The sequence below is a fragment of the Heterocephalus glaber genome, unplaced genomic scaffold (genome assembly GCF_053883595.1).
Source record: "Heterocephalus glaber isolate CG9 unplaced genomic scaffold, H.glaber_assembly_v1.0 deba00001497, whole genome shotgun sequence".
Lineage (NCBI taxonomy): Eukaryota > Metazoa > Chordata > Mammalia > Rodentia > Bathyergidae > Heterocephalus > Heterocephalus glaber.
The window spans coordinates 9,480,032-9,502,204 of NW_028258320.1; the positions used below are offsets into that span (position 1 = coordinate 9,480,032).

The 22,173-nt window shown below is 50.1% G+C and overlaps 1 protein-coding gene across 3 annotated transcripts in view; it reads right to left on the minus strand.

Annotated features, from left to right (window-relative positions):
• Anxa11 (annexin A11) overlaps positions 1-22,173 on the minus strand; it is a 42,795-nt gene that overhangs the window by 12,489 nt on the left and 8,133 nt on the right. For all 3 annotated transcript variants that reach the window (XM_004846391.3, XM_087184659.1, XM_021259694.2), the window contains one exon: positions 863-925. In XM_004846391.3, the coding sequence (XP_004846448.2) occupies positions 863-917 (55 nt within the window). In that variant the 5' untranslated portion in view covers positions 918-925. The remainder of the gene's footprint in view (positions 1-862; positions 926-22,173) is intronic.

Consider the following 22,173-nt stretch of genomic DNA (forward strand, 5'->3'; position numbering starts at 1 on the left):
TCATGGCACAGCCTTTCCTAAGTCACCTGTCTGCCCTCTCTTGTTGCTCGGGGGTGGAACAGCAGTGCTGACAAAGGGAACAGGACACAGACAGCAGGAGTTGTGCTGCAGAGGGGAGCGAACTCAGTGTTAACCAGTCGGGGGGGGGGGGATGCACGGCTCAAGCGGTGTGGCCCTGTGAAAGTGGCTGACCCACGGCCCTGCTGGGGCTTGTCCTCTGTCTGCTGAAGGTGAGGGACAGCGAGTTCAAAGGGGCTGCAGGATCGGGTGCTTTGGCCGAGGGACCTCAGCTCCCCAGGATGAATGACTACGGCCACGGGCCCCGCAGGGTGGGTGACAGTGCAGCTCAGACACCCTTAGGATGACCGTCTTCAAAATGGCCTTTGTCTCCCCTTCATCCCCAGAGCCCTCCCACTTCTTTCCTGATATTGGGACCAAATAGGACAAAGGACTCCTAAGGGTCAAGACAAACTTTGCTGCTGGGCCAGTTTCAGTCACCTGACCAGTGCCTCCACTTCCTTCCAAGCTGGGGCCCGGCTGCTGTGCAACCAGCATCTGTGACAATGGCAAAGCTTTGGGGGACACCATGTCTATCTCTGGTGTCCAGGACAACCCTTCAAGAAGAGATCCTGGAAGTCATTTTCCAAAGGTGAAAACGGAGCCTCAGAAACGTGAAAGACTTGTTCACAGTTACTGGCTAACAAGGCAGGAGGACCCTGGCCCTGTCCAGGCCTCCTGGAACCAGTTCCAAGCCTTGGGTGGCTCCCTCCTCTGTTTTCTCCTCCCACAAGGCTGTGCCAGGGAGGATGGGGAGGGAGGCAACTCCGATTCCTCTCACTCAGGACCACCCAGCCCCTCTTACCTGGTGCAGCTGGCGGGTAGCCACCACCAGGAGGGGGGTACCCTGGGTAGCTCATGGTCAGATCTGAAAGGGGAGAGAAGGGGCATTCAGACTGTGGCCAGCGTCCTCTCCACCCAGGCCTGCTGGCCCAGTTCCTCATGAGAACAGTGACCGCAGGAGCCCGGCAGGAGCGGGTGCACAGTCTCACTTGTTGCAACGGAGTTTACACCCTCCCTTCTCCCTGCTTCCCGGTCCCCAATCCTTCCAAGGCCTCCAGCTAGGACTTCAGGGCCAGGCCCTGCACCGTGGCTACAGGGATTCACCAGTCTCAAGCCTGAGCCTGTGGGTTTCCAACAGTGCAGTACTTCTCTGCTATAAAGAAAGATAAACCTGAGTCATTTGTAAGAAAACAGACACACCTTGTGACCATAATGTAAAGTGACAAAACTCAGATATACAGGCTTAACTATCATATGGTTTGTCTTATATAAGAAACCCAAAGGATAAATAAATTAAACAGCAAGATAAAAGATAGATAATAGGACACAGGAAGATAGATCTTCTGACAAAAGAGAAGAGGGCCGAGAGATGGAGGGAGGGGGTGAAAAAGAATTAAAACATGTTACATACTCGCACCAAGTCCCCACTGTGAATGTAACCGTTATGTGCTGCAAACACAGACTAATAAAAATTCAAGTCCACCCCACTTCTTGGCCACCTCTGCTGACTGGGGCACAGCCTGGGTGTGGCACCTGTTCTCGGGCACCAGACAGGACACGGCCTCAGGGCTCTGGGTCTGTTTGCCTTCTCTCCCTGGGCCCTTATCCCTAGCTCTCCCGACAGTCCCTGTGTCCAAGCTACTCTGAGGTGAGCAGGTGACCCTCTCCATTCCCTCTCCGTGCACCAGGCGAGGGGGCCCAGCCGACTCCTGCCAGCGGGAAGAAACCCCGAGAGCTGAAGCTCAGAGGGTAAGTGATTACTCATATGTCAGTCAGGGGGGCAGAGGCCTGGAACCCAGGGCAGCAAGTGGGATAACTGATCCTAAGTCCCTCTGTACACAGATCTGTGGCAATGTGCCAGGCCACTTAAACTGTCCAGGAGGGACCCCAACCAGCTATGACCACCAGCCTCTCAGAGACTCTGGCAACCTGCCTGCTCTTGCCAGCTAGCAGCAGCCCTCCTGGGCAGCCACCTGTCCACTGCCACAGCTGCTCCTTCTCACTGCGTATCGGTCATGATGTCACACTGGTCGCTGGGCTCCACAACCAGAATGTTCGGGTCAGAACCAGAATTTGCATTTGGAACGAATTCCCAAGTGGTGTCCCGAGCCAGGGGCCATGCTAGACACTCTCTACCCAGCAGACTGTAGGTTTCCTCCTGCTACCTTGAAGAACCGAGCCTGTGGCTGGTAAGGAAGCTAAAGGTCTTCCTTAAGGAGTCACTGGTCCGTGCAGGTGCTCTGGTCTTGGGCCTACACGTACAACCATTTGTTTTGGTCAATGGGTCCAGCAGTGACCCCAGGCAAAGCAGTGGGAAGCTAGTGACACCTCGGTGACCTTGAAGAGAGTAGGCGTGGTCACATGGCCAGGACGAGGACCTCCAGCACGCATTCACCCACGCACGCACTCACGCACGCATGGTGTTTGGTCTTTTTGAGCCCTAAGTACGGGTGGCTGAGGGTCCAGCGGTGATGCCCTGGGACACAGTGGCTCATCCTACTGGGGTGGGGTGAGCTGTCAGCCAAAGCCCTGTCCTGGCCTGACCCTCAGCCCAGGGGCAGGCAGGCTTGGGGGCGGGCGGAGGCAGCTTGGGGGTGTCAAAGACAGGAACTGCCCCACAGGAGGGCGGCTGAGGTTGTGAATGCCAACTGTGGCTGGCACCTGTTCTTCTAGAGACATCACAGGGCACCAAACCCCCAGTCTCCCCTCCATTCCCCATCCAGACACCAAACAAATCTCAGCGGGGCCCCAAACCCCAAAGGCATAAAATAAAGCTTCCACATGATAAGAGAGAAAGAAAATGGCAGGGAGACAAATGACAAACTTAGGAAAAAAGTTTTACAGAAAAGACTAACTACTCAGGAAACCGAGGCAGGAAGATCACTTGAGCCCAGGAGTGCAAGGTTTGCCTGGGCAGGACAGAGAGACCCTGTCTCTGAAACTAAAGAAGAGAAAGACCAATAACTTCAGGAGAAACTGCCAAACGAAGTAAACAGGCAAAAGACACACAAAAGAGGTTCACCCTCTACGGTGCCAAGAGAATCGCCAATTAAAAGTACAAAAGTGCCAGGCCGGGGATTTAGCTCAGTGGTTCCGGCGCCTGTCTCGCAAGTGCAAGGTGCTGAGTTCGATGCCTGGTACCAAAAAAAAAAAAAAGTACAAAAGTGCCAAGGTTAACAATGACATACCTTGGACCCAGCAGCTGTACTAAAACTTTACTTCCCAGATTCACATCTGTGTGAAATGACACTAAGGACGTGGATTTTATGTGGCATTCATTACCTGTAACAACAGAAAACCTATACCATTTAACATCTGGTTAAATATATCACAACAGAGCCCTAAGTAGCTATGTGAAACTGATTTCAGAATCAGCCAGCTCTGACTACCAAGATATGAAATGATCCCCACCGCTGATCAAGGAGCCATAGGGTGTGGAAATTAGGCTAATAAAGAAACAGCAAACGGGAAACACACCACCTAGGTGGTGTATATGTGCGCATCCACACACACCATCCCTGGAACAACCAACACTAGGGAGAAAGCAGAGGCTAGAAGTGATGCTGTTCATTTGAGTGCCCTTCACATTCCTGCCACCTTCTCATTTCCTGCCACGTGCATGTATTATGCAATTAAAAACAACTTTTAAAAGGCCCAATTTAAGCCAGGTGTGGTAGCATATGTCTGTAACCCCAGCACTCGGGAGGCTGAGGCAGGAGGATCACCACATCTGAGGCCAGCCTGGGCTACACTAGTGAGTTCAAGGCCAGCCTGAAGTGCACAGTGAGACCCTGTCTCAAAAACAAACAAAAAGGCCCATTTCAGTGGGGCATTTCTGACGCACTTGAGGCTGCCCCTCCTGCCTAGCACAGCCACAAAGCTGCTGCTCTTCCAGGATGAAAATAACTCACACAGGCCTCTTTCAGCTCTATAGCCAGGGGAGCAGCAGGGCACCACATGCATTCCTGGGAGGCCTTTGGGGAGTTTCCCTGCTGCTGCACAAGAGCTCTGTCCCAAGGGGCCCCCAGGGTGGGGCTCATCCCACTGCACAGCCGCAGTATCCCCGGTGCCCTCCGACACTACCTCTAGCCTCCCCTTTCCAGAAAGCACAGCCCCTGCCGGGGATTTAGCTCAGTGGTTCCACTGCCTACCTGGAAAGCACAAGGACCCGAGTTCAATCCCCCATACCAAAAAAAAAAAAAAAAAAAAGGCGGGGATTTAGCTCAGTGGTTCTACCACCTGCCTCAAAAGTGCAAAGTCCTGAGTTCGATCCCCAGTACCAAAAAAACAGAAAGCACAGCCCTGTCTGCCCACTGTTTTGAAAGCAGCAGGATCTGTTCTGAGCCTGCTCCCATCTCTTTTCCCCGAGCCTTTCCAAGGCCCTGCTGTGGTCTGAGCACACAGGGCAGGACCACGCCCTTCCCTGGACACAGCTGTCCCTCCCAGAGGTGGGTTTTCCAGGTATGGAGCCCTGTGCAGGTGCTGTTAACATTTCCCTGCAGTCTGACAGCTCCCTTGGTCTCATATCTGTGGGCACAGTGCTCTTCCAAGTACTAATGAAAGGGCCAAGCAGGCCAGTCCTGATCTGTCACAAGGGCCACTCCCAGCTTGACATCAAACATCAGGAGCCCCGGGACCACAGGCATTCAAGCAGCTGTTCCCCTAATTCTACCACAGCCCAGCCCACAGGAGGGTGGTAATGGGACCATCCATCTAGGAAACTGTGTGACTTCCCCTCCCCTCCCAGCCCTGCCTGCCCTGGGGGTGGGGAGAGGCTAGCCCTCTGATCTGCCTGCTCTCCTGCACTGTTTTTTGTTTTTTTGAAGGAAAGGTATGATTTGCCTCAGGTCTTCAGCATTCTTGAGTATTTTAATTTTCACCGGGCCTTTTTCCTGTTTTTTATTTTTGAGACAGAGGCTCGCCCTAGAACTCACTATGCAGCTCAAACAGGCCTTGAACTCAAGGCCACCACTTACCTCAGCCTCCCAAGTGCGTGGATTACAGGTGTGCACCACAACACTCAGCTCCTACTCGGTCCTTTAACAAAGAAAAAAGGTGCAAGGGCGGCAGGGACAGGGGATGACTCATACTGCTGTTGTGATTCAACAGCCAGGACATCCCCCTTGCTCTTACGTGCCAGGAGGCTTTGGATCTTGGCTCTCCCACCCCCAAGGCAGGACTCTCTGGCAAGGTCTTCCTGCGTGCAGGCAGCTGGCTCCGGGATGACTCCAGCTATTAGAACCTGCCTCTGGGGAACTTCCACCCTTGGGTCTTGACCCTCCAGCACAAATACCACCTTCTTTCCTCACTGGGACCCTCTGCTTGCAGCAGTGGCCTCCCCAGCTAAACTGAAGCCTCACTAAAACCCAGACTTCTGGGCCCCACACCAGAACCTCAGAACCAACAGGTCTGGAAGCCTGAGAAGCAGCATTTCCCACACACTTCTGGAAGATGCTAATGCTGGACCTCAGGCACCCTGGTCCTCACCTAACCCGAGCAAGTCTCACGTGGAGAGCCGTGGGTCCCCTGTCTGGGGTGAGCCCAGGAACCTGAGATGCTCACACTCATGCACCAACCCCCCCAAGTCCCCAGGAATCTCGATGTCACTGATTCTGTGCTCCATATTCAGGGAAAACGTTCTTCCAGGTTCTTGGACGCTTTCTCTCCTGGGGTCACTAAAAGGCCTGTTCTCTAAAGCTGCATACATGTACATAGTATCCCGGTACATCTCAAAGGCCCCACAAGGATACCAGCCAGAGCCCCCAAACATAGGAATCTAGAAACAATGTGTGGGAACAGGAGGTGACATCCATCCCAGCAGCAAGAGAGGAGACCGGGCCTCCAGCCAGCAGTGGGACTCACCAGTGCACATCTTCGGGCCTGCCTGACTTCCAGAGGCCAGAAGGGGGGCAGTGCCAAGACTGGCACATGGGTACAGAGGGGGCAACAAGGAGGGACAGGAGGGGCTCACGCTGGGACAGAGCCCACCAGGAGCCAATGCTGAGAAGCAGAGGCCCAAGCCCCTGAGTGCCCAGCAGCAAACCCAGCAGGCCTGGCTGAGCGTGCAGATGCCCTCGTGGAATGACTCTCCCTGGTGGCTGGAACACTCGACTGTTCATTAGGGTTTTTTGGTTTTTATTGGTACATTTTAGATATACATAATGATCACCTTCACCACAGGGAACTTGTACCTATACATGATATATCTCATTGCTTCTTTTTCTCCCATTCCCTTCCCTTCAACCACTCTTCCCTTCCTTATTAACACAAGCTGTTTCCATTTTTTCCCTCTATTTTCTTTTTCCTTGTCCCTTTCTTCCTTTCCATCTCCCCCCTCTCTCATTCCCTTTCTCATTGGAACATTTTCTTCCCATTAATATCTATTACACATTTTGGTCTTTATTGACACTTTCAGTTTCTCACTCCAGAGAAACTATGCGGTATTTACACACGTGTGTCTGATTTATTTCACTTGAGAGTGTGGTCTCAAGATGCATCCATTTAGCAAGAAATGCCTCAAGCACACCCTTCTTTATGGCAGAGTAGTTCTCCATTATACAAAAAAACTGTATCTTCTTTATTCATTGGTTGATAGGGAAATGTGGGCTGTTTCCAAGATTTAGCTATTTCAAACTATGCCACTATAAACATGGGTGTGCATATATATTGCTGTGCTAGGATTTTTTTTTTAATTCTTTTGGGAAGATCCCCAGAAGGGGTGGTCAAGAGTTTTTAATATTATATCTTTAATCTGTCTTGACCACAGAAATCTCAGTATACTACTTAAACTACACAGCTCTGATGATGCTTACATTTTTTTAAACGAAAGGAAAAGATCCAGTGTGGTGGTGCATACATGTAAGCCCTGCTACTTGGGAGGCTGAGCCAACAGGGTCCCTCCCTTGAGTTCAGGGGGACAAGGGCACCCTGGCAAAATAATAAGACCCATCTCAAAAAATAAAATAAAGAGAAGATAAGCCACAGCATGGTAGAAAATATGTGTAAAAGACACATCAGATAAAGGCACTTTGCCAAAATGGACAAACAACTCTTAAACCTCAACAAAAAAAAACCACACAATTTTTTTAAATGGGCAAACAGCCTAAACAGAAAGTTCACCAAAGAGGATACACAGATGACAAGCAAATGCTAGGCCACACAACATGTTACTAAGAACTGCCAGTTAAAACAAGGAAACACTACCACACACCCATTAGAATAGCCCAGGTCCAAAACAAGGATGCTGCTGAGGACATGGAGCAGGAGGACTGCTCATTCATTCATTTATTCATCCATTTCTGGGAAGGGGTACAAAGCAACACCAAGGCTTTGGAGGAGGGCCAGCAGTTTCTTAAAAACCAAACATTCACCGAACAACCCAGCAAATGAGTTTGAAACCTACTTCCACACATAAATACCTGCACTCCGATATTTCTACAAGTCAAGCTTTCTGTCACTGCGATAAAATGACTGAGATAAACCACTTAAAGGAGGAAGGGTTTGTTTTGGTTCACAGTTTCCGAGGTTTGAGCCCACAGTCAGCTGCTTCTGGGCCAGGAAAGAGGCAGCAGGTGACGGGAGAAGGCCGGGTCCCAGTGGCCTGACTTCCTCCAAGCAGGCTCTGCTGAAGAAAGGTTCTACACCAAGTCCTAATAGTGTGTGGCAGGCTGGGCACCAACCCTTTAACATGGCCTTTTGGGGACATTTCAGATCCAACTATAGCAGCATTTACAGTGGTTTTATTCACAATTGCTGAACTTAGAACCAAGATGACCTTCAGTAGGTAAATGGCTAAATGATAGTACATTCAGAAAACAGAATGTTATACTACATTAAAAAGAAATGAGCCTTCAAGCCATGAAAGAACACGGCCAGGTGTGTATCAAACGCATGTTACTAAGAGAAAAAAGTCAATCTGGAAAGGCTACAGATCAGTGACGGCGAACCTTTTGGCGCCTTCAATGATATGAACAGCCCACCATGGCACGTGTGGCATGGGTTCACCACCGCTGCGTCTAGACTATCAGATTCCAACTACAGGGCAAGGCAGTGGCAAATGACGGTGGGAAAAGGTGAATGGTTGCCAGGAGTCGGGAGGAGGAGGTGAAACATAGAGGAATCTTAGGGAAGTGAAACTCTTCTATCTGACCCTATAACAGGTAGGCACACAGCATTATACATTAGTCAAAACCCACAGAACCCACAAAACCAGAGTGAACCCCAGCACACACTAAGGTGGCAAGGACGTGCTGGTGTCAGTTCACAGAGTGACAAATCCAATATTTTAGTGGGAGACAGAGATGGGGGCCCATGCAGTTTCTGCTCAATTTTGCTATGAACCTAAAACCTTCCTAAATACATTGTTTAAAAGAATAAAAGGAGGGCCAGGGATTTAGCTCAGTGGTTCTGGAGCCTGCCTCACAAGCGGAAGGTCTCAAGTTCGATCCCTGGTACCAAAAAAAAAAAAAAAAGAATAAAAGGAGCACAAGCACACTGTAGGGAAACCCAAAGGGAACAGGAAGACACAAAGCACCTCTGTCCTCTTCTCCGAGTCTATCTCCTTCTGTGAAGGTGAGCGTTTCTTTTTTTTTTTTTTGAGACAGGGTCTCTATGTTGTTCAAGCTGGCCTTGAACTTACTAAGTAGTGCAGGCTGGCCTTGAACTCAGGGCAATCCTCCTGTCTCAGCCTCCCGAGTGCTGGGATTACAGGCCTGTGCCACCAACTGCTGGCTTAGGTGAGCAGTTTTTAATGTACAGTTCAAGATAGTCAAACACAAATGAATGCACATATGTTTATGTAAATGTGTACACAAGTAAATGCACATGCACTGTGTATTTAGTTCACATATATTCCTATATATTGATGCGGAAAAGTTTTAGATAACTTAATAGACTGACTATTAAGGTAGTTGTAGAAGCAAAATAAGTAATGTGTTAAGATTTGCTTTTCCTGTAACTCCTTCTTTAAGGTGAGGATTATCTGACTCTAACCAGTAACTTCATTTACCTAACAAAGTTACCATGCCAGGGTGAATTTACAATGTATATGGCCTATCTTGTGTCTGTGACTTGTAAATAAGAACTGGAATTGTATTTACATATCAAAGACCACTAGGGATGAGATAATGGCTGAAAAGGATATAAAAAGGGAAATGCTGAACAAAGAGGGGCGGATACGGACTCAGCGGCTCTCGAGAAGAAATTTTATTATTTTATCCGAATTCGCTGTCTCTGTGTATTTCTTTCCGAGATTTCTGCAACAATATGAATGACTTACAGGAAAAATTACACATGTGCAAACTCTTCACTTGGCTCCATTGGAAATATGCGTGTGCTACTGTGATATAAAAAGCAGCACAACTAGGGCAGGCTTGCAGGACTGAGCTGTCACCCATGAGATCTGAACTGCTCCAGTTAACGTGAGAATGGAGCTCCATTGCAGAACACCTGGCTGGTGTTGGAGAATCAGTGTGCAAAAACCCTGCCACAGGTCACAGAAGTGCCATAGAGAGAATGGAGTGGGCGTGGAGGAAATGGGTTTTGTTGTGCTTCCTTTTCAGTCCACGTTCCCCCTGATGCACTCCTGGTGCTGTCTGGGAGATGAAGAGCCAGCCCTGAATTGCTCTGAGGAGCTATGGCCTCCACGCACCACCAGGAGCAGCTGCTGATCACTGTCCTCAAGTCACTGCCCAGGACAGTACAGACAGTGACAGGGAGCCAGGTGCAGGGGTCAAAGCAAGACAGACGTAGCTTCTATTTAAGGGAGCCCAGTTCCAAGGCTCTCAGCAGCAAGGATCTCAACCAGCGACCTGGAGCACACATCTTGTCTGTTCACAGGCCCTGTTCCAGGGCTTTTCCTTCCTCTTAGGTCTGACGACTCCTGAATAGGACTTTCACCCCAAACCTCAGACTTCCAGATTCACAATGTCCATGCTGAAAGAGATCTGGAGACTGTCTAGTTCCACATCACTCGGTTTTGTAGCTAAAGTACACCAGGGACAGCCTTGCTCAGTTTGCAAAAGCACTAGGGACAGGGCCCATAGCAGAACGTGGCCTGCAGGCAGCTGACAGCAAAGCCTGCCTTCCTCCAGCAAGAATGGTGTGTCACAAAACCAGTGACCCCTTCCCCCTGAGCTGGGCCAGCATGTCTGCTTTAAAGCCCCTCTTCCTCTCAGAGCAGAAGAAGACAGTGCTAGCAATGCACTTTGTTTTTTAATTTTAATTTTTATTAGTGCATGTTTGCAATATGTAATGATTACATTAATTGTGGGGAGTTGGTACATGTACATCACACATCTTAATTCTTTTTACTTTCCCTCTTCTCTTCTCTCCCAGCAAATGAACAAGGGCTGCCACAACCTCTGCTTCTGGCCTCAGGGCCTTGGTCCCTACCACTTTCTTCTCCCTGGTAAATGCAATGCTTCCATCCAAGGCTCTTGGGCATGTCAGGAGGGGAGCCATATACAGCCAGACCCCTGATCGCATAGCCACTCCAAGTCTCTACAGGAGCTAGCTGGCTCTAGGAGATCACATGAGAAACAGTGGCTTTGGAATTTCAAGAAGTGAATTGCAGCAAGGAAGCAATGATTTACAGTGTTCAACATTTTTCACAACTTTTTATTATGGAGGACATATACAAAACAATAGTACAATAAATCATTATCCCTCGGCTTCAACAAACTATTACCCAAAGCCAATCCTGATTAATCTAGGGTCACCCTCCCTCTCCACATATTATTTTGAAGAAAATCCTAGACATTATATATCACTCCACCTATAACTTGTAATCTCTGTAAATAATATAAACTTACCCCGGCCCCAAAAGGACCTCTACTTAACATTAGGCTTCTACACCAGTCCGGGACTCGGGCACTGGTTCACCAGAGAAAAAGCAGAAGCTTGGAATGCTTTCAGGGCACCTGTCGATATAAGTGACCCCGAAAACCAGCCACCCCAGGACTTCTCCAGTCCCTGGACCAGTGAGGTCTCATTGAGTGCCAATGCTCCCCAGTATCTGTGATCGTCATTTCCCAGGGCAGTGGTCAAACATAAAAGCCAGCAGCCCTGTTTATCATGATTACCCCAGCATCTGGCTTAATGTGGACCCCATAAATACAGCCTGAGTGGGGAATGCATGAAGGTGCAGGGCCAGGCCTCTGCTTTGCTGATTGGTAGCTGAGCAAGTATGGCTTAGCCTCAATTTTCTCCTTTAGAACCTCTGCCTACACTCACTCCTAAGAGGATGTAAGGACTGCGTGCTTGGCCTGCACACGCAGTGCAAAAGCAGGACAGTACATACATTCAGGGCTCCTGGCAAGGACAAGAAGCTACCATAGGCATGTTTGCATACTGGCCATCTGTGGAGCAGGACCCACCCTGGGGTGTGACACAGGCAAGGCTCCAAGTATGTTCACTTCACTTTTGAGCTTCCACCATCCATGGCTCCACAATCTAACCTGGACCCCCAGCAGCAGCTGGGGCTGCCAAGCAGATATAGGCAACAGGCAGTACAGCTTGGCGCTGCCTGAATTGAGTCCTTGGACCCCAAAGTAGCACCATGCACATTGTGAAGCTGGCAGGTACATGGCTTAAAAGCAATCAGTTGCCCAACAGTTTAGAAAATGCTGGTTGCTACATACAGTTGCATAGTAATACAATGAATACCGCCCCTCCAGGAAACTGCCAATTTGCAACAGCAGGATGAAAGCCCTAGGAAGCCTGTAACAAAGAAAGCAGCTTAACTCTATCCTCAAACTTCCCAACGTATTACGCTCTAATCACGGCCACCACTGACCAAATAGGCATTACGTGCCAGGCAGGCTTTAAGCACTTTGCATGGAATTTAACGTTACAACAACCCTTTGAGGCAAGTACTAAAATGAACATCCTTCCAACAGAGCTGCAAGAGGAGGCTCAGGAAGAGACCAGCAGACAGTGGAGATAGTGGAGACAGTGGAACCAGGACTTGATCCCAGAGCCCAGGACTTTCCCCACTACCCCACACTTCCTCAGAGCCCACTGGCCCTGGGAATGGTATCTCAAGGGTCCGGCTTTAGAAACACCAGTGGGACGCACTGGTGTGGAGTTAGGAATCAGGACGTACAAACTGGACTCTGTGTCTACTGTCATGGCGTGACCCCATACTTCCTTCGAAAGGCAATGTGGGAAGAAGAACATGGATTCTAAAGCCACACCATCCAGGTTCAAATCCCAGCTCTGGCCCCTACTAGCTGGGTGACCTTGGGCCGATTACTTATCCGTCCTGGGCCTCAGTTTCCCACATCTATAACATGGGAATGGTAAGCGTTTAATACCCAGTTTGTTCTCATCATACCATTTAATCTGTCTCTGTATCAGTTTCCCCAATATAAAACAGCACACAAGATTAGGCGGTCCCACTTGGCGGGCATTTGCTAATATCCGGGATGAGAACCATGGGAGACTCAGGGGTAGGGGGGAGGGTTGAGGAGGAACACTAAGGGTAGAAGAGCGGGGACACGGTGAAGGACAGAGGACAGGACGGGTGGTACCCAGTCTGTGGCACTACAGGAAGAGGGTGGAAACTGTCACTGGGGAGGTGCCCAGGAAGGGGGCTGTGCCTGCCCTTCCTCCGTGCTTCCCGGCTATCATGAGGTACTGGGTTTGCTCTACCACACCCACCACACCATGATGTGCTGCCTTTCTACAGCCCCTAAGCAACAAGGCCAACTGACCATGGGCTGAGGCCTCCAAGACTGTGAGCCAAATTAACCTTTCCTCTCTTTAAGTGGATTGTCTCAGGTATTGTGTTATAGTAGCAGAAAGCTGCAGGCAGAGCACACTGGTCTTGGCTATGCTGGATTTCCCAACCACCTGATGAAGAAAGCACCAACAGGAAACTGGTGGTTTTCTTTCCCCCCACCCCTCACTGTCTGAGCATCTGCCATGAGCTCTGGGGGGAGGTGTGCAGCAGGGCAAAAGCTGATGGGGAGCTCCCTGAAAGGTTCCTTGGAGAGGAAGCTGTAGAGGGGGAGCTGCAGAAGCAGGGCCCGGGACTGCAGGAAGCTCCAACCCTGCAGGTGTCCTGGCCCTGTCCTCAGAACTTCCACTCCGCCCTGGCACACAGAACCATCTTCCCCTTCTCACCTGCCCTTCCTGGCCAGGTCCACAGGGCTGAGGGGAGGGAAAGAGTTTCCACATCCAGATGCCAGGACCGAATGGGCACAATGTGGTCCCTCCCACCCTCCTCTGGGGCAGAATTCTTGCCAGCCTCAGCCTGGGGAGACACCCCGAGGCCTGCCCACACCAAACAGGCACCCAGAGCCCACGCACAGTCAGATGCCGATCCCAAGGCAGGACTTCCAAGGACAGGAAAGTGGACAACAGGGAAAAAGGGTCAACATGGATATGATGTCATCACCCGGCTCCACACAGGCCAGAATGTGGCCTCCGTGTCAGGAGGCTCTGGTCACAGTTCTTGTAGACACCGAGGTTCTGTGACACAGTGACAGTGACCAAAAAGGCCCCCAACATGTCCTAACTCCCTGGGGTGGTCAGTATCTGCTAGAGATGGGACATCTGTATCCCCCAAAATGTACCTGTTAACATTCTAAGCCCAGGAGTGCTGGTGTCAGGAGCTGAGGCCTTGGGGAGGACACCGGTCAGAAGAGAGGAGCACTCATGACAGGATTGATGCCCTTTCGAAAGGGGGCCCCAGAGAGGTCACCCCATGAGCCCACAGTGAGAAGGTGCCACCTATGAGCCTGAGCATCGCCCCTCAGCAGACAGTGCCCCTGATGGCACTGTGGCCTTGGACTTCAGCCTCCAGCACCGTGAGCAGTACGACCAGTTATCTAATCCGCCCAGTTTATGGTGCTGGTTAGAGCAGCCCCAGTGGACTGAGACAGAGCCTGAGGAAATGCACCCCACCCCTAAGAAGGAAACTGTGGGCTGTGTCTGTGAGTACAGCTCAGGCCACAGAGAGAGACGGGTCTACGTTTTATGTCACCACTTTCCCACAGGGACAGCTGCTCCCAGGTACAGAGGGGACATCATCTCCCAGGAACAGAGTCAATGAAACAGCCGACAATGGCCGTGGCTGGTGCAGACCAAGCGCAAGTCCCGGGGAGACCACTCAGGCTCTCCCAGGCCACACCAGCAGAGGAAGCCTCACACTCCAGCCCTGCGGCAGCAATAACCACCTGCACAGTGGGGCCTTCAAATGGCTCCCAGTGGAAGGGACCCTGGGGACTCCTTCTTCAAGCCCCTCCTTCACTGCATCGGGACACGGAGGCTGGTCCCAGGCCACACAGCCTAAGTAGCAACAACAATGGCTCCTGATGCCTGAGGCCAGATTCTTGGCAGGTTCTCCTACCTCCCTCGATTACTCTCTCTCTCCTCCACATTCTACACCAGTTCCCCGTCTCTGCACAGCCCAGGATCCCCCATCGAGAGCCACAAAGGTCACAGGAGAACCACAAGAGACTCCTCAGTTCTGCTGCATGAATTCTGCCCGCACCCCACACAGCTCTGATACTCTCTTCTAACACAGCTGCTGGGCCACCCAGGGATACACAGGGTGTGGAGTCCAGTGACAATGACTTCAGTTCCAACTCTCCCACCCCTTAGCTGTGTGACCTTGGGCCTATCACCCAGCTTCTTTGACCCCTTCTCCTTACTTATAAAATGGGGTGAAGGGGGAAGAGTTACATGTACCTTACCCTATGGTTGTAAGGATTCAAGCATTAATAGTCATACGTAAAGCTACCATCATGTTGGATATAGTAGGTGGTATGCAATAACTTCTTTTTCTAAGGATGTGGGTCTTGCTAAATTGCCCAAGCTGGCACTTATAATCCTCCTATCTCAGCCTCCCAAGTAGCTAAGATTACAGGTGTGTGCTACTGAGCTCAGCTCCTGTGTGATGATAATTTTAACTTGCTCCCTAAGCAGCCTGAGAGCCAATGTCTGGGCCCTAACTGCCACCCACAGTGTGACCCTCTCTGAACCTCCAGGCTCTCTGCAAAGCTATGACTTGCCCCATATACCCTAAAGTACCACAAGGACTGAATGTATAAGGGTAAGAACAAGCTTTGTAAAGTTGGGGACAGTTACCTTCATCTGACCAATGCAGCCGGAAGAGGACATGCTGATGCTGGGGAGGGAAAAAAGAATCAAAGATCCTAGGCACAAAGCAAACGCGCGTGCGTGCCCACCTCCAGGTGAGCAGGTCACAGGTGAGGAGTGTGAGTCACTAGCACTGAACGTCACAAACCTTGGGGACAGTGACAGTCAGGGGAAGGGTGGAGGGAGGCCTTTGCAAAGCCTGAGGCTAAGGTTCCTTCAAAAATACCCCAGACAGTCCCCACCCTGGTCCCCCTGAGAATGTCACCTTACGTGTGACCAGCCATGAGAGGGGGACCCAGCCTAGCCTATCTGGGTGAACACAATCAAATCACAAGGATCCTTAAAAGTAGAGACAAAAGCAAACAATGCAGGCCAGACTGGGAACAAGAGCATGCCTACCACTTGTGCAGGAAGGGACCACAGCCCAGGGACTCAATGGCCACCACAAGCTGGAAAAGGTGAGGACACATGTCCCTTAGAGCCTCCCAAAAAGACACAACCCCACCAACACCGAGACACCCACGAGACCAGACTTCAAGATAAAGAGTCACGTGGTCAAATGGGCAGCTACAGTGGGAACAGCATGGCGGTTCCTCAAAATACTCAATATAGAACCACTCTGTGACCAGCAAGCCCACTCCAAGGTCACAGACTAGGAACAAGAGCAGGGCCTTGGAGAGGTGAGAGCACATCCTCATTCCAGCAGCGTCACTCACGAAAGCCCAAGTCCAGCGAAGGATGAACAGATAAAGAAAGTGTGTATTCATACAGTGGGATTCACTCAGCTCAGAGAGGAAGGAAATTCTGACACATGGAACACAAGATTGAAATATGTGAAATAAGCCAGCCAGGAAAGGATGGCTACTGCATGATTTCACTTATAGGAGGCATCCAGGGTCAGAAAGGTATCTAGAGACAGAAAGGAGAATGTGGTCGCCAGAGGTGGGGGTTCATGTGAAATGGGTACTGTGAGTCAGTTTGAGAAAAAAAATTCTCATCGGAATGGGAGGATGGCTGCACAACAGTGTGTGTATGCTTCACACCACTGAACGATACACCTGATAACAGTTAAAATGGTTAACTTTTACGGTGTATATATATTTTACCACAAAAATGTTGCACAGGTTTTTTTGTTTTTGGTACCAGGGATCAAACTCAGGACCTTGGGCTTGCGCCTGCAACAGGCATGGCACCACCGAGCTAAATCCCCAGCCCTGTTCCACAGTTTTAAGCCATGAGTTTGTAATAATCTGCTACGGCAGGAACAAAACACCAACAGAGCATGCATTTCTCCTCTCCTCCTTCCAGCTCCTTCCCCAGTGTTCTCCTGGGAAGCGTCTGCCACCTGGCATACAGGTCTGAGAACACGTCCACCGGGCTCAGCCTTTGACCAGGGCAGCGTTTAACCACCACAACCACAAAAGAACCCTTCCGACAATACAAGAGGGGCCCGGTGCCCGCCTCCTCCCCACTGCTGGGAGTCAGAGCCCAACACAGGTGCCTGCTTGTATTATTACAGGTCAACAGAGTCACCAAGGTCACCATGAGTCACTGCGGTGAGACTCCGCTCCTGGGTGGGTTGTGTGCCAAGCAAGACACATCCAGACAGCAAAGTAAATGCTCTGCAGCAGGAAAAGGGAAGGCAGTCCTGTCTGCACCGGCAGGGCAGTGCCACTGATGGGCCATTCGTGCAACCAGGATGCCAGAGGTGGCCCTTAGAGGTGACTCAGCTCATTCCCACCCACCCACCTCCTCTCTTCATTTGCAAAATGACACCCAGGGAGGGGGATGTGGCATGCCTAGGGGACACAGCATGATCCAAAAGGCTGCCCAGGGCCTCCTGCGCCTACATCAAAAGCACCTCATACACAGGGTAGAAAGTGGGCCTCAGATCACTTCCTGGATGTTTCTTCTGGTTCTTGCTATCAGGGGCCACCTGAAGCCTGCAGGATGAGGTGTAAAGTGCTGGGGAATGAGAGTTCCTGGGAGCGGCCCTTGGGAGAGTAGAGTGGCTATAAAATCCAGAGTCCCCACCTATCCACCCAGGCCATGCATGCACTTGTGCTGCCTAGGGTCTCCTCGGCCTCCCTACTGTAAACAGACAGCAAAGGATCCAGGCTGAGCAGTCTCTGTCCGCCCAGGGAGAGATGAAAATGGAGGAGAAAGAGGAGAGAGAAGAAACTGATGCTGATGAGAAGCAGAGGACAAAAATATAATTAATATCCTCAGGGATGTAAGAGAAAATACTGTATCCATAAAGCAAAAAGATGCTATAAAAAGGGAATGATTAGAGAACAGGAAAGGGTACTCAGAAATTGAAAATAGGAGGACTAAAGTTAAAACTTCAACAAAAAAAGCATAGATGATCAAGTCAGGAGAAAGAATAACAAAACCAAACAACAACAACAATAACAACAACAAAACCCCAAGGATCAAAGAAAAAAAAAAAAATGGGGATTTAGCTCAGTGGTTTTGCCGCCTGCTGTGCAACCGCAAGGACCAGAGTTCGATCCCCGGTACCAAACAAAACAAAACAGAAAATGAAAGACTTAAGAGTCACTATCTGACTAAAAAGAGTCCCAGGAAACTAAAAAAAATAAACAAAATAGGAAAAACAGAGACAGGAAAATTACTGGTTACTATATAAGAACACTGCCTAGCACTGAAATGTCTATATTGAAAGGACCATATCACGGCAGCCCAATGATTAAAAACACAGATGGTCGGCAAAGCCTATTGCTGTGAAATCTGAGGTCATTAGCAGCAAGGAAAAAATGCTTTCCAGAAAAAAATGGGAACCAAGGTCCTCAGTGGGGAACTGAAATGACACTGGACTCCTCAACCCCACACCGGAAACCAGAAGACAATGGAACCATGTCCTCAAAATTCTGAATGGATCCCAATAACTGCTGGGAAGAGACTTTTCAAAAGACCAAAACAAAATAACAAAATCCCTGCCTCTCATGCATTTTCGCTTAGGAACTTCTGAAGGACTCCAGCAAGTAGAGAAAATAAATGAAATACATGCAACCCAGAGAGGGAAAACTTGACAGATGGCCAGTAGTCCTGGGAAGCTGTGTGTCCAGTCTGGAGCAACAGGCACACAAAATATCAAACCACAAGGGGCAGGGAGTGTTGTATTCCCAAATGTGTAATCCCGGTGAATTACTTGGCACCATACTGAACAACATAATTTACGGTCCCAATAATGTAAGCATTAAATATTGATATGTATTAATTCCTTATCTATCCAAGCAGGAAGTCCACACATAATGTCTAAATTGATAAATTGAGAAGTAGTAACATAAGCTACTATTTAAACATACAGAGCTTATTTAAAACAGAGAATTAGAGAAAGCGGAAGAGTGTGTCAGGGGACAGCTGGTCTCATTACAGCCTTTCAGATCCAATATATTTGCCTGTTCTCATTTTTAAATTATGAAGTATTTTATAATGTAGCAATACATAAATAACAACACACACAAAGTTAAAAAGCACAATAATAAAGGATTGGTGGGGGTACCAGGGATCGAACTCGGGATCTTGCACTTGCGAGGCAGGCGGCGGAACCATTGCGCTAAATCCCCAGCCCCAAAAGCACAATAATAAGACCACCACTTCTTGTCATCTAATTTAAAGAACAGGCTATTATCAGTACAAATGAGCTATAGCATTCAACTAGTTTGCAAAAAACTAAGCCAGGTGTGGTAGTGCCCACCTGTAATCCCAGCACTCAGGGGGCTGAGGCAGGAGGGTCACCAGCCTGGGTTACATGGTGAGTTCAAGGCCAGCCTGGACTACATAGTAAGACCCTGTCTCAAAAAGAAGAAGAATAAAAGAAAAACTAAACTTTTTAAAGATAAAAGTTAAAACACCTTTTGCTTCAGTGTTGCTTTCTTTTCCCAGCCCGTAATATATTTGAATTTTGTTTTTTGTTTTGTTTCATCAGCATCTATGGGAGTAGGTTCAAGTTTTGCGAAGCATGAAGCTTATAGAACTTAGGGGTCTTCTTAAAGGTAATGTTTATAACAACACCCCACTTTTTGCAGTGTTCAAACCACATGACTATGGACTCACTGCGAGGGCCCCTTCTTGAGCCTGGTTAGGGCTGGGCAAGGCGTGCTGGTGCTCAGCTGCCATTAGCCTCACAATGACTCCACCTGGGCTCAGAGAGGCTCCCACGGCTGGGCAAGAGGCCCCAGGAGAGCAGAGGAAAACACAGAGTCCTGGCCTGTAGCAAGCTCACCGCAGCAGGGGAGGTAAACACAATAGTGCACTTCCAGGAAAACACGCCCACCAGGGCACACAGCCATCCCAGGGGAGGGAGTTCAAGCCTGAGGATGCAGGAAATGGCAGGCTCTGAGACTGCAACAGGCAGGAGCGAGGGGAAAACCAGCTTCGCTAAGTGCGGCTGGGCAGACCTGGGCTCTCCACCTCATCTATCTGGAGCTGACTCCTCGTAGCCACAAAGAGGATAGATTTACAGCTTATGTCAGGCCTGGCCTGAAGGAGATCTCCACAACAAACATGCCATTCTCTGCAAACAGGATAAAATCTATGGGCGTGGAGAAGTCCAGTGATTTTCTGCACACCTGCATGGACCATCCTTGGACCCTCCGTTATAAACATTTCTCAGGATCATAAACCCCCTTTCAATACCTACATAAGCCTAATTCCTTTCCCATTAGCTGCTAATATCTCCCTCATGATGTTAGCCTATCCACCAATGGATGAAATCTTTCCCTGCTAGCTGCCGATTTCTATCTCCTGATGTCAGCCCATCCACACACAGATGTAACAGATTTGGCTTTTCCCAGCTAGCTGCTAAAATCTATCCCCAATTTTAGTCTCTGTTCCCTGGAATAAACTTTTCTTTTTCCTCACAAATCCTGTCTCTGAGCAAGTGGTTTCACGTGGGTCATTTATAACAGCTTACCCTCTTTGGAAGGAGGGGAGAGCCTGCAAAAGACTCTTGAATTATGCTGGGCATTGTGGTACAGGCTTGTAATCTCAGCACTGGGAGGCTGAGGCAGGAGGATTGCAAGTTTGAGCCCAGCCTAGGCAATTTGGCAAGATCCTTTCTCAAAATAAAAAAGGTTCTGCCGCCAGCCTCTCAAGCACAAGATCCCCAGTACCAAAAAAAAAAAAGGGATAGGGATAGGGATGCAGCTTAGTGTAAAGCCCTGGATTCAATCCCCAGTACCACAGGAGGCTCTCCGGTTAGGAGGCAACTAGCCACCTCACCTCCACAAGACAGTATTCACAGCCCTCTCTCAAAATGGCAGAGTGGGGAAGAGTGGAGGATGTGACCAGCGTCATCAGGCAGCAGGCAGGCCCTGGTCCCCTCACCCTGTCCTCAGGGACAGGTCACCGGGAATCTCAGCCCTCAGGTCCAGATGACTTGAGAGCATCCATCCCTCCAGGGCCACCTGGCTGAGGCCTCCTGCTCGGCCTAGCAGGCTCTGGAAGCTTCTCCTTAAAACATACCCTAGCAAGGACAAAGGCAGCCATGCACACTGGAAGCTGGATGAAATCTCTGGAGAACCCACAGGACAAATGGCCAGGGGGACTCTCTGTCAGTTCCTGGGGATGGCTGGCCTCTGTGGCTAGCATCTTGGGCCATGACCAGCCACCCTGGGCTAAGAGCTACACTGGGCCACTGAGGAACAGCAGGATGACGACCCCCTCACCTCCCCCATCTGTGTGTGATGAAAAGAATCATGGGAAATACACGCCTTCATTAGGCCAAGCCCCACAATTTCCACCTTTAGACTTGTCCTCAGAGGCCCCAGTCGCTGGTTCATCCTCCAGTCTCCAGGTTTCCCTGAGGCCACATGGATTCCCCCTCCTTCAGGAAGCCCACCCTCATCTCTCTACCCACAACAGCTTCCACACTCTAAAGTGCTGTCTCCTCCAGTGTCCTAATCTTGTTCCTCTTTCTCCAGGCCTTGGGACCTCATGATACATCACCCCTGTAGCCCTCATAACAACCCTATGGACACATATTTTCACTTTATTTTATAAACAAGGGAACTGAGGCTCAGAGGTCACATCCTATAAGGGCTAGAGCCAGGACTCTAGGCCCCAGACTTCCCAGAAGGAGTGAAGTCAGTGCTATCCCCCAAAGCCTGGCACAGGGCTGGCACCCTGAAGTCCTCAACAGCCACTGAGCCCAGCAAGAACACCAGGGCACCCTGACTCATCTCTCCACACCCTGGGTGGCACCTGTCCCGGAAGCCCCTGGCTGTACAAAGGCTCCAAGAATTCTGGGGGCAGGAAGGACACATCTAGGACATTGCCCTGTCTCACTCCCGCCTCAGGGTGGGCCTTCAAATGACGTTCGAGAGTGTATGACATCCCTAACTCTGCCCTCGTAGGGCACTGCCTCACCTCTGAAGTGTGACTCACAGATGCCATTTAGTCACTGACGCAGGGCAGAGAGCCCTGGACAGCAGCTCACCAACCCTGACCAGATTTTCCCAAGCACTACTCAAGAGCCAACAGAAGTGCTGTCAGACATTCATCTCCCCACGCACTCGCTGGAAATTAAAAATAGTGAAGCCCAAGTCAATCATTAGCCAGGCTGTGCTGCAGACTCTGCCCTGCCATGGCGCCCTGCGGAGTTCTCCCTGCAAAGAAGGCCAGGAGAGGGGCCCCAGGTAGTGCCCATAGCCTCGCCGAGAGGCTCAGCCTGAGCATGCTGGTCCTGAAGGACACCTCTTAGAAATGAAGCATCTATCCCCAGTGCCCTGGTACACGAGGATCCTAAAACATCGGGCTGGGATCATCTGGATCCGCTGGATTATTTTACTGCAGGTGGAGCCAGGTGGCTGGGGACAGGACAAGGCCCAGGGCAGTGACTCTTGACTCAGATGCATTATGGCCCAGCCTGGGTCCCCACCACTGAACACTCGTCTGGGCTCCCCCACACTGGAGACAGCCTCAGGGAACATAAAGGGTGACCTGGACAGTGAGGGCAGGACCACTGCCTCCCAAACACTTGCCACA